Source organism: Camellia sinensis, chromosome 12 (genome assembly GCF_055761805.1).
Source record: "Camellia sinensis isolate YWXY chromosome 12, ASM5576180v1, whole genome shotgun sequence".
In the NCBI taxonomy this organism is placed as follows: Eukaryota; Viridiplantae; Streptophyta; class Magnoliopsida; order Ericales; family Theaceae; genus Camellia; species Camellia sinensis.
Window position 1 is genome coordinate 143,435,245 of NC_138972.1, and position 15,296 is coordinate 143,450,540.

Below are 15,296 nucleotides of genomic sequence, written 5' to 3' on the forward strand. Positions count from 1 at the left end.
TTGATCTCAAGTTCACTCTCCTCCTTTCACGTGAGACGCGTTTGGATCTCAATTTCACTGTTCTCCTTTCGTGTGTGACCAGTTTGGATTAATTCACTATTCCTCCTCTCGCGTGAGATGTATTTGGATCTCACGTTCACTATTTCTCCTCTCGCGTGAGACGCGTTTGGATCTCAAGTTCACTTTCCTTCTCTCGCGTGAGACGCGTTTTGATTACAAGTTCACTATTCCTCCTCTCGCATGAGATGCATTTGGATCTCAAGTTCACTTTTCTCTTTTCGCGTAAGATACGTTTGGATCTCAAGTTCACCATTCCTCTTCTCGCGTAAGACGTGTTGGGATCTCAAGTTCACGTTTCTCTTCTAGCATGAAAAGCGTTTGGATCTCAAGTTCACTATTCCTTCTCTCGCGTGAGACGCATTGGGATCTCAAGTTCACAATTCCTCCTCTCGAGTGAGACGCGTTTGGATCTCAAATTCAATTTCCATCTCTCACGTGAGGCGTGTTTGGATCTCAAGTTCATTATTACTCCTCCCGCGTGAGACGCGTTTGGATCTCAAGTTCACTTTTCTTCTCTCCCATGAGACACGTTTGGATCTCAAGTTCACTTTTCCTCGTCTCGCGTGAGATGCGTTGGGATCTCAAGTTCACTTTTCTCTTCTTGCATGAGACGCGTTTGGATCTCAAGTTCACTTTCCTTCTCTCACGTGAGACGTGTTTGGATCTCAAGTTCGCCCTCCTCCTCTCGCATGAGACACGTTTGGATCTCAATTTCACTTTCCTTCTGTCGCCTGAGAGGCGTTTGGATCTCAAGTTCACTTACCTCCTCTCGCATAAGACGCGTTTAGATCTCACGTTCAATATTCCTCGTCCCACGTGAGTCGCGTTTGGATCTCAAGTTCGATTTCCTCCTCTCGCATGAGACGTGTTTGGATCTCGAGTTCATTATTCCTCCTCTCGCGTGAGATGCGTTGGGATCTAAAGTTCACTTTTGTCCTCTTGCGTGAGACGTGTTTGGCTCTTAAGTTCACTATTCCTCCTCTTGCATGAGACGCATTTGGATCTGAAGTTCACTTTGCTCCTCGCGCTTGAGACGCGTTTGGATCTCAAGTTCACTTTCCTCCTCTCGCGTGAGATGTGTTTGGATCTCAACTTCACTTCCCTCCTCTAGCGTGACACACATTTAGATCACAAGTTCACTTTTCTCCCCTCACGTGAGACGCGTTGGGATCACAAGTTCACTATTCCTCCTCTCGCGTGAGACGCGTTTGGATCTCAAATTCACTATTCCTTCTCTCGTGTGAAGCGTTAGGATCTCAAGTTCACAATTCCTTCTCTTAAGTGAGACGCGTTTAGATCTCAAGCTCGATTTCCACCTCTGATATGAGACATGTTTGGATCTCAAGTTCATTATTACTCCTCTCGCGTGAAACGCGTTTGGATCTCAAGTTCACTTTCCTCCTCTCGCATAAGACGCATTTGGATCTCAAGTTCACAATTCCTCCTCTCGCATGAGACGCGTTTTAATCTCAAGTTCACCATTCCTTCTCTCGCATGGGACGCGTTTGGATCTCAAGTTCACTTTCCTTATCTCATGTGAGATGCGTTTGGATCTCAAGTTTACCTTTCTCCTCTCGCGGGAGACACGTTTGAATTTGTTCAGTATCTCTCCTCTCGCGTGAAACGTATTTGGATCTCATGTTAACTTTCCTCCTCTCGCGTGAGACGCGCTAGGATCTCAAGTTTACTATTCCTCCTCTCCCGTGAGATGCGTTTGCATCTCAAGTTCACTTTCCTCCTTTAGCGTGAGACGCATTTGGGTGTCTATAATCCATAGACGTGTTTTGTTTTTTTTTTCAAACTTTGTAACATTGTTGATTACTCGAAATAAAGAACCAACTCAAAAGGCATGAGACCGTTAAAGTTACACCATTCTCCTTCTTTCTCTCTTATTATCTATACAAAGTACAATTTTATCTGGAAAAAGCTTTGAAACTGTTTGAAGTATTATAATAACTTGCAATTAAAAGGTGACTTGTACTTTAGATCATTTTGTTAGGTAAATAAAAGATAGCCCTTAAAAGACCATGTCTAACGTAGCATATCATAGCACACGTCATTGCTTGGCGTGTTGGGAGTCTTTCAAACCAGACCTTTCTTTGCTGCATTTTCTCATACAATTTGCGTGCAAAACACTCCCCAACGCAATGCGTAAAATCCATTACAAACTTAGAAAAAAAGCTTCAAACTCATATATTTATATATGACTAATAAATGTATAGAGGCTTTGGATTTGGATCATTCAAGCTCTTGCTTTGAAAGACAAATTTTTTCATGATGCCTATTACGTCAAATTCGTCAGGGTCTTACAAACTACAGAGTTTGGTTACAGTGCTTTATCGTTATCGGCTTTTAACTCCCAATCTGTCTCAGCCTCAGCAGCAACACCAACTCCGCCACCGTGATGCCTGGTTGTCGAAATTCAGTTATGGGTATCGTTCTATGCATCATGGTTCGAGGCCAATGATCACTGCCACCGATAGTCAAATCAGCAGCACCCCGGCTACCACTGATATGTGATTATTTTTTCTACCCTTCTTCTCTCAATAATATCACCCGGTCTGAAAAAAGCTATTCAAATATGATGAAATCATATAGCTAATATTATCGGATCAATATAATTTTTTCATAGATAATCTATGTAGGAATTTACGAAATAAACAATTTAAATTATTGAGTTGAATCCGTGAAGGAGCCTATAAACCCAACTAGACCTGCACTCGAGGGTGTAGTTGAATTGGTAAGACGTGGAGGTTATAACCTTCTAGTTCACTAATTCAACTCTTGGCGAAGCGAATGCTCTTGCTTTTCGTCTAGTGATTAAAAGTGGTGCATTGCATCTCATTATCTTCAGATTTGAGTGTCTAATCTATCTTGAATTGGATCATGTCCTGGATTAGAAGGACCAAAAAAAAAAAAAAAAAAAGAACTAATGTAAATGGAGATCAGCCAGTTCCTTAGTTATATATATGCCAAATGGTAAAGTAGTTAGTTATTTTTGTTTTTGCATTTCAGGGTAACAAAGCATGAAAACAACAATGTTCAACCATCAGTGCCACCTCCACCTAGTAAACCCAGCTTCCCAACCTGGTATGTGCTCAACTGTTTAAAATGACAACAAGAATGAAATAAATCAAAAAATAATTTTTTGTTCAAAAATGAAATGATCACTACTTTGTTATGTTCACATTAATTCATTTTCTATTTACTTTTAATTAAAGTAATGCATGAAAATGGAGCAGTTAATTGTTTTGGTCTTGTTTTGGTTTTCTTTTGTTTAAAAAAAAAAAAATCGTGAGGCCGAGGGGTTAATTTTATTTCTATATCTGTAATTTTATGTTCACTACAAGAAAAATCACTTTTGGCGACTAAATTTTTAGTCGCCAAAAGTCCGCTTTTAGTCGCCGAAAGTCGAGTTTTTGCTTTCAGCGACTAATTTTTTTAGTCGCCCCTTTTGTCGCGCATAAATGGTCGCGAGAGGTATCGGCGACTAAACTTTTTTTAGTCGGCAAAAAAGAGCTCTTTAGCGACCAAATGTTTAGTCGCCATTGGTGCATTACACATTTTAAAAGCACACATTTGGCGACTAATATTTTAGTCGCCAATAGTCCATGAATCGCCGACTAAACAATTTTGTCGCCCAAAATAACACTTTTGGCGACTAAAAGTTTAGTCGCCAAAGGTTCTTCCGTAAAAAAAAAAAAAAAACAAATTCTTTGGTTTTCTGAGATTCGAACCGTGAACCATTCCAAGTGCCAACACCTTTACCAACATACTCCCCCACTATGCCACTTGAACCTCACATGATTATATATGCAATATATATTATTTATATACTATTTTGACCGGTATTTATACAAAACCATATCTGTAAATATAATTATTTTTATTGAATATAATTTATGTAAAAAATAAATTATTTATTAAAAAAAAATGTAGGCCACTTTTGGCGACTAAATCAATTATTTAGTCGCCAATTCTATGATTTTTGGGCTACTAATTAATTTGTTGTCGCTAAAAAAATATGTTTAAATTAAAAATAGCACTTTTCGCGACTAAATCTGTTTTTAGTCGCCAAAAACGTCCTGTTTTGGCTACTAAATTGAAATTTAGTCGCCAATTCACTGTTTTTAGCTACTAATTTTTTTTTTGTAGCCAAAAATCTTCATTTTCAGCGACTAATCTTTTTTTAGTCTGCAAAAGACCCATAATCGGCGACTAAAATGGTTTTTAGTCGCCAAAACCATAACTTTTGGCTACTAAATTATTTTAGTCGCCAAAAACCGTCGCTTTTGGCTACCAAACACCCTTTAGTCGGAAAAACTGCTACATTCGGCGACCAACAAACAGTTTAGTCGCTAAAACCTTGGTATTCGGCGACTAATTCATTTTAGTCGGCAAAAGGCTTCATTTTTGGCGACTACATCGAGTTTAGTCGCCATTTGGTCAACTTTCAGCGACGAAATTCTTCATTTTAGTCGCCATTTGTGCTTTTTCTTGTAGTGGTTGTTAATGAAATATTCTCTTTACTAATCAAAAAAAAAAAAATCAAATAATTTTTTACTATTGCGTGCAACAATGATATAAATGAATCTAACACGGACCAAATGAATAATGTTAAATCCATTTGTAATGTTGCGGTACACAATAGTAAATAATTTTCACCAAGATGTTCCCCTTCTTTCCATACTTCAACTTGAACTATTCAAACGGTCAAACTTTGAATTATATGATAACTAAGCAAAGTAATATAATAATAATCTGAGAAAATTTAATTTTTTTAATTTTTAATTTTTAATTTTTTTTTTGGTATGCAGGGTAAAATGGCTTTTGGGTTCTATATTGACTTTAGTATTGCCTTTCTGGAAGCAAAAATGGGAAAAGTTACTATTGTTAGAAGGTATATATATTCACAATGCACATTATAGTTAATCTGCATATGTTGTGCTTGTTGGATAATTTTCACTGTATTTAAAAGATTTAATTCTATTGTGTACACAACAACAATTAGAATTTAAAGAAATAAAGAAAATGAGAGAATTTGTTTGATTACAAAAATCAAACTCGGAAAAATAAATAAATAAATAAATAACAGATTTTATTTTGTTACAAAAACAAAATTTAAATCTGATTTTAATAAATAAAAACAACACTGAAAATAAATTAAATAACTTACTTGATTTAATTTTTTCGAATTATTTTCTGATCAAATCTAGTGTTTGACACTGTGTCCTTAAGACAGATTCATCTTCTCCACGGTGCTTTCAGAATTTGGACGTCTATCTCCCAGGATGAAATGATCTACCACAAACAATAGCAGCACTACAAATTGTTTGCTTTACGAACACACTAAGTGTTTACACTATTTCTTTCAGAAATAAAATGCAACAAAATGAAGAATAGAATAAGCAGAGGTGAAATACGAAATTTCTGAAAATGAATAACATCAAATGAGGGTGGTCCTATTTATAGATGTAAAGGTGGCTCTTGGTTTTAAATTGAACAGGTATGATACCTGTTGATTTTGAATTTAAACAGATTTGAATCTGTTAACAATTCAAACAGATAGCAAAAAACGGGAAGGGCCTTATTTGGGTGTGCACTAATTCCAAACTAGTTTATTTCTATTTGAAAACGGGAAGGGCCCTGTTTGGATGTACAGAAAACCCAAATCAGTTTAATTTGAATTCTGAATTTTATTTTACCAAAAATAAAATTAAATTCAAATGTTTTTGGCCCAAAAAGATTAGTATTGGGCCGAACAAGCCTAACCCAACCACGCACCCGCGCCCAAGCCCAGGCCCAGCCCAGCCCAGCCCGCCCGACCGGACGGACGGCGAGGGCGGCGGCGCGCGCGCGTGTGGTGATTTTTGGGTCTAATGGGTCTAGCCCATTTTGCCCATAACCTCTCCCTCTAAAACACTTGGGTACCCCTTGGGGCACACCCCAAGTACCAAACCCATGCCTTATAAACCCTTTCAAAACTTCCCACCAAATCAATGTGAGACAAGCCATTTTACAACCTTAAGGAATTTCCACCAAAACTCCATTTTCATGGAGCATATTTTGGCTTCAATTTCCCATTCACTCAGTAATGGTTTTGAGCAACCAAATATACCACGTGAATCACAACGCGGCATAGAACGCGTTACCACTTTGACCCGAGTAAATCGACACTCGGGGCCCACCTAAAAAATAGACCAAACTTGAGAAAAAATTCTGGTTTTACCCAGAGTTTTTTTACCATTTCCAACAATCCCCCACATGAATGGAATTTGATGACAACGGAAATGCAACAATATGCAGACTTTAACGAAAGAGTATAAGTCGAAAATATCTTGCATCAAGATAGGTAGTTTTCGGCCTTGAACCTTCCCTAGTGATAACCTATCGGACTTACTGGCTAACTAATGGACGCGATGCCTTGAATTGTTCAGCCGTTTGTGTAAGCCAAGACAATAGATTTTACACAAAATATCTTCTAACACATCGTGGTTCTCACTGTTGTGTTCATTTTGGCCTTGAACGCACCTGGTTTTCATGAGTATTTCTAGAGAATGTAGCCTTTTTCATTCTCATAGAACCGGCCTCAGTTCAACACTCATATAGGTGATTCTTATTGTGAGTATCTCCTTATACTCGTCTTGATTTTACGCCTTTAATCAAGATATGAGTAATCATTAAAAGCAAAGCTTATCCTTATACCCCTGCAGACAACATATGTTGCAGATATCACTCTCACCATAGGAATGGGTAGGAATTTTAATCCCTTGGTGATTTTTGGTGAGCCATACATAACTTAGTTGTCCCTTTGAACTTAGTTCTTGGGATCTCCAGTCATATAAGTAGGGTTACCATTATGACGACTCTTATGTAATAGGCTTTAATCCCATCTCCTTTGATGAACTATGCACTAGCTCTTTTGTCAAACCTTTTATTAACGGATCCGCAATATTCTCTTTAGATTTTATATAATCTATTGAGATTATTTCGTTTGACAACAATTGCCTTACAGTATTATGTCGACGACGAATATGTCGTGACTTACCATTATACATGTGATTCTGTGCCCTGCCTATTACAGATTGACTATCACAATGAATGCAAATAGCTAGCACAGGTTTTGGCCACATTGGAATGTCTTCTAAGAAGTGACGAAGCCATTCTGCTTCTTCTCCTGCTTTGTCCAAAGAAATAAACTCGGATTCCATTGTGGATCGTGCGATGCATGTTTGTTTTGTGGATTTCCAAGAAACAGCAGCGCCTCCTAGAGTAAAGACATATCCACTTGTGGATTTTGAATCTATAGTATCCGATATCCAATTTGCATCACAATAACCTTCAAGTACTGCTGGATATCGAGTAAAGTTTAAACCATGATCACGGGTGAATCTTAGATATCTAAGAACCTAAATGATTGCTTTCCAATGGTCTTCTCCGGGGTTACTAGTGTACCTACTCAATTTACTGATAGCATAAGCTATATCAGGATGAGTACAATTCATTAGGTACATCAGGCTTCCAATGATTTGGAAGTATTTTAACTGAGACACTACATCATCTTTATTTTTCGATAAGTAAAGATTGATGTCTACAGGTGTTCTAGTTAAATTCATATCATCCTTGATAAATTTACCAAGAATTTTCTCAATATAATGTGATTAAGATAATGCATATCCATCAGATGTTTTAGTAATTTTCATTCCTAATATAACATCTGCGACCCCCATATCTTTCATATCAAATCTTTTGTTAAGCATCTGCTTAGTTGATTTGATCATGTTTTGACTGCTTCCAATGATAAGCATGTCATCCACATAAAGACAAACTATGACATATCCTTGGTCAGTGTTTTTAACATAAACGCATTTGTCACATTCGATTTTTCTTAACCTATTAGTAAGCATTACATGATCAAAATTTTCATGTCATTGCTTAGGTGCTTGTTTTAATCCATAAAGGGATTTTACAAGTCGACAAACTTTCTTTTCTTGCCCTGATACTACAAACCCTTCGGGTTGTTCCATATAGATCTCTTCATTTAGATCACCGTTTAAGAAAGTTGTCTTGACATCCATTTGATGTATTTCTAAATTAAACAATGCTGCTATAGAAATAAGCATGCGAATGGATGTTATTCTTGTCACAGGGGAATATGTGTCAAAATAGTCCAGACCTTCCTTTTGTCTGTAACCTTTAACAACAAGTCTTGCTTTATACTTGTCAATTGAACCATCTACTTTCATTTTTCTCTTGAATATCCATTTATATCCAAGAGGTTTAGAACCTGGTGGAAGATCCACCAATTCCCAAGTATGATTTTGTATAATGGATTCAATTTCATTATTAACAGCCTCTTTCCACAAAGGTGCTTCAGGATCTGTCATTGCTGCCTTAAAGCTTTGAGGTTCATTTTCTAACAAGTATGTCAGAAAATCTGGACGAAAGGATTTTGATGTTCTCGCTCTTTTACTTCGTTTTGGTTCATCATTAGTTAAATCCTGTTGGTCGAGACTATTACTAGTCTCTTGCGTTTGATTGTCATTAGTCTCTTGACTTTGTGTATAATCATAAGTTCTTTTCTGTGAACTTAAGTCCTGTCCTTTCTTGTAAGGAAAGACATATTCAAAAAACACAGCATTCCTTGACTCTATAATAGTGTTCACATTTATATCAGGTATTTCTAATTTATAAGTCAGAAACCGATATGCACTACTATTCTGAGCATAACCAATAAACACACAGTCTACTGTTTTTGGTCCAATCTTAGTCTTTTTAGGAACAGGAACTTCAACTTTTGCCAAACACCCCCACACTTTTAAGTATCTGTAGGAAGGCGGTCGACCTTTCCACAATTCATAAGGAGTGTTGTTGGTTTTCTTGTGGGGTATTCTATTAAGAACATAATTAGCAGACAATATTGCTTCCCCCCACAAGTTTTGTGGTAAACCTAAACTTAGTAACATGGCATTCATCATTTCTTTGAGGGTTCTATTCTTCCTTTCAGCAATTCCATTTTGCTGTGGAGAATAAGGGGCTGTAGTTTGGTGAATAATGCCATGTTGTGCACAAAATTCATTTAATGGTGCATCATATTCACCACCCCTATCACTTCTAACCATTTTAATGGTTTTACCAAGTTGATTTTCAACTTCTGTTTTGTAAAGTTTAAACATTTCTAAGGCTTCATCTTTACTTCTAAGTAAATAAATATAACAATATCTTGTGCAATCATCGATAAATGTTATGAAATACTTTTTGCCTTCTCTAGTTTGAATAAATTTTAAATCACATACATCAGTATGAATTAATTCTAGAGATTCGGTTTTTCTTTCAACCGATTTAAATGGAGCCTTAGTTAGTTTCGCTTCTACACAAATTTCACATTTATGATTAAGGTTAATTTCAAACTTTGGTATATAATCTAAACCAATTAATCTACGCAAAGCATTAAAATTCACATGTCCTAATCTACCATGCCATAAATTTGACTCAAGAATATAAACAAAAGATGTGTTATTCTTATTCATAGTAATTTTTGGTACAACTGCCATTACATTCAACTTAAAGAGACCATCACTCATGTATCCCTTACCAATATACATACCACTCTTTGTTAATACAAATTTATCAGACTCAAAGACAAGCCTAAAACCATTTTTACTTAACAAAGAAGCAGAAACTAAATTCTTCCGAATGTCAGGTACATGCAGTACGTTGTTGAGGATCAGTTCTTTCCCTGATGTCATCTTTAAGATAACTTTTCCTTGTCCAGCCACAGTAGAAGTAGAAGAATTTCCCATGAAAAGTTGTTCACCATTTGCAGCCTCATTGTAGGTAGTGAACATCTTCTTGTGCGCACAAATGTGACGAGTTGCTCCAGTGTCAACCCACCACTCTTTAGGATTTCCAACCAAGTTAGCCTCAAATACCACAGTAGAGAGGTTGATGTCATTCACTCCGTCAGAGATGTAATCCAATTCTGTTACATTGGCCTGATTGGTGGTTTTCTTACTTGTACTTCCATGATCCTTCTTAGGGCGGCGGCAGTCAGAAGCTCGATGTCCAGTCTTGCCACAATTATAGCATTTTCCTTTGAACTTCTTGTTGCCATTGTTGTCGCCTTGTTTAGGACCATCTCCAGTAAACTTCCTCTTTTTGTTATATGGTTTATGAACTTGTTCAACCACATTAGCCTTGGACTCAATGAGATTTTTTCCATTCCTCTTTTCAGCCTTTCGGTTATCTTCCTCAATTCTTAATCTTACAATCAACTCATCCATGGTCATCTCTTTGAGTTTATGTTTTAAATAATTTTTGAAATCTTTCCAAGCCGGTGGTAACTTTTCCACTAAAGCAGCGACTTGGAATGACTCGCTAAGAGACATACCTTCTGAATGAATATCATGCAAAATTATTTGAAAACTTTGAATTTGAGATATTACCGTTTGGGAGTCTACCATAACAAAATCCAGAAATTTACCGACGACAAATTTCTTCGTGCCGGCATCTTTTGTCTTGTATTTCTTCTCCAAAGAATCCTACAATTCTTTTGTTGTTTTCAGAGGACTGTATACATTATACAGCATATTGTCAAAGCCATTTAGGATGTAGTTTCTGCACAGGAAATCTGAATGTTTCCAAGCATCTACAGCGGCAACAACTTGCCGATCACTTTCACCCTCTTTAAGTGCTGGAGCCTCTTCATGGAGAAACCGGGCCAAATTAAGAGTCGTAAGATAGAACAGCATCTTCTGCTGCCATCTCTTAAACTCGGTACCGTTAAATTTTTCCGATTTTTCTCCATGATTGATTGGTACATGAACATGGTTCTGAATAGGGACCGATGTAGGTGTAACAATAGGAGTACCACTGCCAGATGCAGTTTCAGTTGTAGTAGCCATAATCTCTAATTACAAAAATCAGAAAAAATTAAAACACAAATTAATTTTCTAGTTACTAAAACCAGAAAATAAATTAGAACAACAAAATAATTTTATTTTCCTTGTTACTAAAACTAGAAAAATAAAATATCACAATAATTTTCTGTAATACCTAATAATATTCTGCAATTGTTAATGACACCAGTATATTACTACTAGTTGTCAAAGAAAAGAGACAGTATATTACTACTATCTGTCAAATAGCATAAATCACTATTTGTTTTTTCAACCAGAATATTACTTTGAAAACACAGAAAATTAAATACAATGAAGATACCAAAAAAGGGGTCTGTCTTAAGATTGTTGGACAATCTTCACTGTATTTAAAAGATTTAATTCTATTGTGTATACAACAACAATTAGAATTTAAAGAAATAAAGAAAATGAGAGAATTTGTTTGATTACAAAAATCAAATTCGGAAAAATAAATAAATAAATAAATAACAGATTTTATTTTGTTACAAAAACAAAATTTAAATATGATTTTAATAAATAAAAACAACACTGAAAATAAATTAAATAACTTACTTGATTTAATTTTTTCGAATTATTTTCTGATCAAGTCTAGTGTTTGACACTGTGTCCTTAAGATAGATTCGTCCTCTCCACGGTGCTTTCAGAATTTGGACGTCTATCTCCCAGGATGAAATGATCTACCACAAACAATAGCAGCACTACAAATTGTTTGCCTTACGAACACACTAAGTGTTTACACTATTTCTTTCAGAAATAAAATGCAACAAAATGAAGAATAGAATAAGCATAGGTGAAATACGAAATTTCTGAAAATGAATAACATCAAATGAGGGTGGTCCTATTTATAGATGTAAAGGTGGCTCTTGGTTTTAAATTGAACAGGTATGATACCTGTTAGTTTTGAATTTAAACAGATTTGAATCTGTTAATAATTCAAACAGATAGCAAAAAACGGGAAGGGCCCTGTTTGAGTGTGCACTAATTCCAAACTAGTTTATTTCTGTTTGAAAACGGGAAGGGCCAATCTGTTTAAATTCAAATAGATAGCAAAAAACGGGAAGGGCCCTGTTTGGGTGTGCACTAATTCCAAACTAGTTTATTTCTGTTTGAAAACGAGAAGGGCCCTGTTTAGATGTACAGAAAATCCAAATTAGTTTAATTTGAATTCTATTTTTTATTTTAAAGATTAGTATTAGGCCGAACAAGCCCAACCCAACCACACACCATGCACCCGCGCCCAACCGGACGGACGGCGGCGGCGCGCGTGTGGTGATTTTTGGGTCTAATGGGTCTAGCCCATTTTGCCCATAACCTCTCCCTCTAAAACACTTGGGTACCCATTGGGGCACACCCCAAGTACCAAACCCATGCCTTATAAACCCTTTCAAAACTTCCCACCAAATCAATGTGGGACAAGCCATTTCACAACCTTAAGGAATTTCCACCAAAATTCTATTTTCATGGAGCACACTTTGGCTTCAATTTTCCATTCATTCGGTAATGGTTTTGAGCAACCAAATATACCACGTGAATCACAACGCGGCATAGAACGCGTTACCACTTTAACCCGAGTAAATCGACACTTGGGGCCCACCTAAAAAATAGACCAAACTTGAGAAAAAATTCTGATTTTATCCAGAATTTTTCTACCATTTCCAACCGTGCTTTTCTTGGAAGCAAGGTTTATATTATTGCCTTGGAAAATATAGATAGATAGATAGAATGAATCAGACTTACAAACAAAATAAAGTCATTGTTGTAATTGTAAAATTGTTTTTGCAATTCACGTTTGAGTCAGTTTGTTTTGATACAACATTCGTTTTTAAAATTGAATGATGTTGTCTTGGCATTTTCATAATTAATTAAATTAATAGTCATCTTCATTTATTGTGTACATATTCTATTTTTTAAATTCTTGTATATATTTTATGTTTAAAAAACATTACTCTTTAATATGCAACTGAGCAATCCCCCCTTGGTTTCTTAGAAAATTGAGGCTTGGGTTTCTTCTGCATAAGATGGGTGGAATATTCTTTTCTCAGTTGGCATATTCTTTTCTTGGCAAAGATTGGAAATGATTTGACCAGAAAATATAGGAACTTTAAAAATTGTCTAGAATTTTTTTTGAAAAGGGTTGTGTTTTCCAGATTTAAATTTGGGTAAATTAGATTATTGGTCCACTTTATAGTTTGAGTGGAAGTTTGACTTTGATACTCTTAGATTTCAGTTTGAATAATTTGAATCTTACATTTTTAATTTTATTACAATGTGAGGTCTTTAACATTTTGAATAAAAAAAAATTACATAAAAAACTAAAGGAACTAAAGTGAAATTAAAAAATTAAAAAAAAAAACTGCAGGGACCACTGGTGTAATTTATCCATTGTATTGGTGATTCCTAGTTTTTTTTTTGAATTTCACGTTGGTCCCTCTTTTTTTGCACGTGATTTTTATTTGTTTAAAATTCTAACGATACAAAAGGACCACATTGCAATAAAATAAAAAAATATAAAGTTAAAATTAAAATTATGAGAATTAAAATGAGAATTAGTCTTATAAAAACCTTAATCTTATTAGTCAATTATAAATATAGGTGTTGTAGGAGAGGTGGAAGCAGTTGTTGAAGAAGTTGAAATTGTGGCAGAGGTAGTGGAAAAGGTCGCCACCACGGCGGAGAAGGTGTCGGCAGACATGGCGGAGAAGCTTCCAGATAATGAAATATTGAAAGAAGCAGCTCTCTTTGTAGAAAAGGTATCCACTGCCACTGCCAAGGATGCTGAACTGACCAAAAATTTTATTCACAAGGTTTGCACTAATAAAACTTTTTTTTTTTATATTAGATAAATTATACCTTTCACTTATATATTTTGACCTAAATTTAATCACGTTAGTCTCTATAGTTTCAATTTAAATAATTTAATCTTTACAATTTATGTCCAATTTTCTTCCATTCAAATAATAGTAAATTTTTTTATTTGGACACCTCATATGACTAACACATGTATGAAAATCTTTAATTTTAACTTCAAATTTCAGTAGAATGACAAAATTGAAACTGAATTTAAAATGTAATGACTAAATTATTCAAATTAAAATAATAGGGATCACAGTAAATTTAAGTCAAACTACAACGTTATTTTGCCCCATTTAAAAATATATATATATATATATATATAAAAAGACAAAAAAAAAATGTTAAAGTTAATTACATTAAGTGTCCATAAATTAGGTGATCAGTTATACTTTAATTTTTAATTTTTTTTTAATTCTTTATTTTAGTTTCAAAGCATATGATTTGTTACCTTTTAGTCTTTGGTAATTACTCAATTACATTAAGTGTTCATAGATTATGTGATCAGTTATGCTTTAATTTTTTTTTTTTTTAATTCTTTATTTTAGTTTCAAAGCATATGATTTGTTACCTTTTAGTCTTTGGTAATTACTCTATGTACCGAAAGTATACTATTTGGTGCATTTTGGTCCCTAATTTTTAAATTTTACGTGGATTTTTGTAAAATTTTAAAAATAATATTTTATAGAGATGTGTATACTGAGTTATTTTTTGACTTGAAGTTTTTATGTAATTTGGATTCACAGGTTGAGGAATTGAAGGATGACTTGACAGACTTGGAAACAATGGTTGAGCCTGTTATTGATAAGATCATACAAAGCAAAGGAACATAGTGCCAAATAGTACATAAATTAATTTCTCTATACATTCATTCCTTATAATACTTGTAATTTTCCCTCACCAAATAAGATACTGTATTGAAAGACAAAATCTTAACTTGCTTTTTTTTTTTAAACAATTAATTTGTGCATTTCTGATCATTTGTAGTTCATAAAAATGTTTATAAACACAGCTTATAAGTTGGTATATTTTTTGGGCTTATTTTTGTGTTTAGTGAATTTTTTTCAACATTAAGTTAGAATATTTACTTTTTGAGACTGTTTATATTAGATAATTCTTAAAAAATAAATAAATATGTAAACTTTTTGAAAAAAATACTGATAAATGCAAAAGTAAGCTAACTTGGTTAGGCTTTTTTTTTTTTTTTTTTTCACAAAGGCTTATAGTATTTGTTTTTAGATGATTTTTTTTTTTTTTAAAAAAATTGTAATTATTTTAATTTTTAACTCCTTTTAGTATAGATGGATTCACAAAAAAAATTAGAGATTCGCCCAAAATTTTAAATTTTAAATCACTTCATGTTCATTCTTGGTTGAAAATGTATCCTACATATTCACCCCCCAAAAAAAATATATATATATATATATATATTCCCTACAAAATTAAATTTTGAGCACTTTTCTGAGT

General features: G+C 34.6%; 1 protein-coding gene across 3 annotated transcripts; it reads left to right on the forward strand.

The window, feature by feature from the left end:
* The first annotated feature begins 2,111 nt into the window (after positions 1 to 2,111).
* LOC114282239 (uncharacterized) lies at positions 2,112 to 14,857 on the forward strand. 3 transcript variants are annotated; one of them, XM_028224880.2, is made up of 5 exons: positions 2,112 to 2,576; positions 3,076 to 3,150; positions 4,878 to 4,960; positions 13,572 to 13,783; positions 14,576 to 14,857. In XM_028224880.2, exons 1-5 carry the CDS (start codon positions 2,335 to 2,337, stop codon positions 14,660 to 14,662), a joined length of 699 nt encoding a protein of 232 aa, XP_028080681.2. In that variant the 5' UTR covers positions 2,112 to 2,334; the 3' UTR covers positions 14,663 to 14,857. The 3 variants fall into 3 exon arrangements, with proteins under 3 accessions (XP_028080681.2, XP_028080683.2, XP_028080682.2); XM_028224882.2 differs by having other exon boundaries at positions 2,190 to 2,576; positions 13,572 to 13,729; XM_028224881.2 differs by having other exon boundaries at positions 2,190 to 2,576; positions 13,581 to 13,783.
* Positions 14,858 to 15,296: the final 439 nt, after the last annotated feature.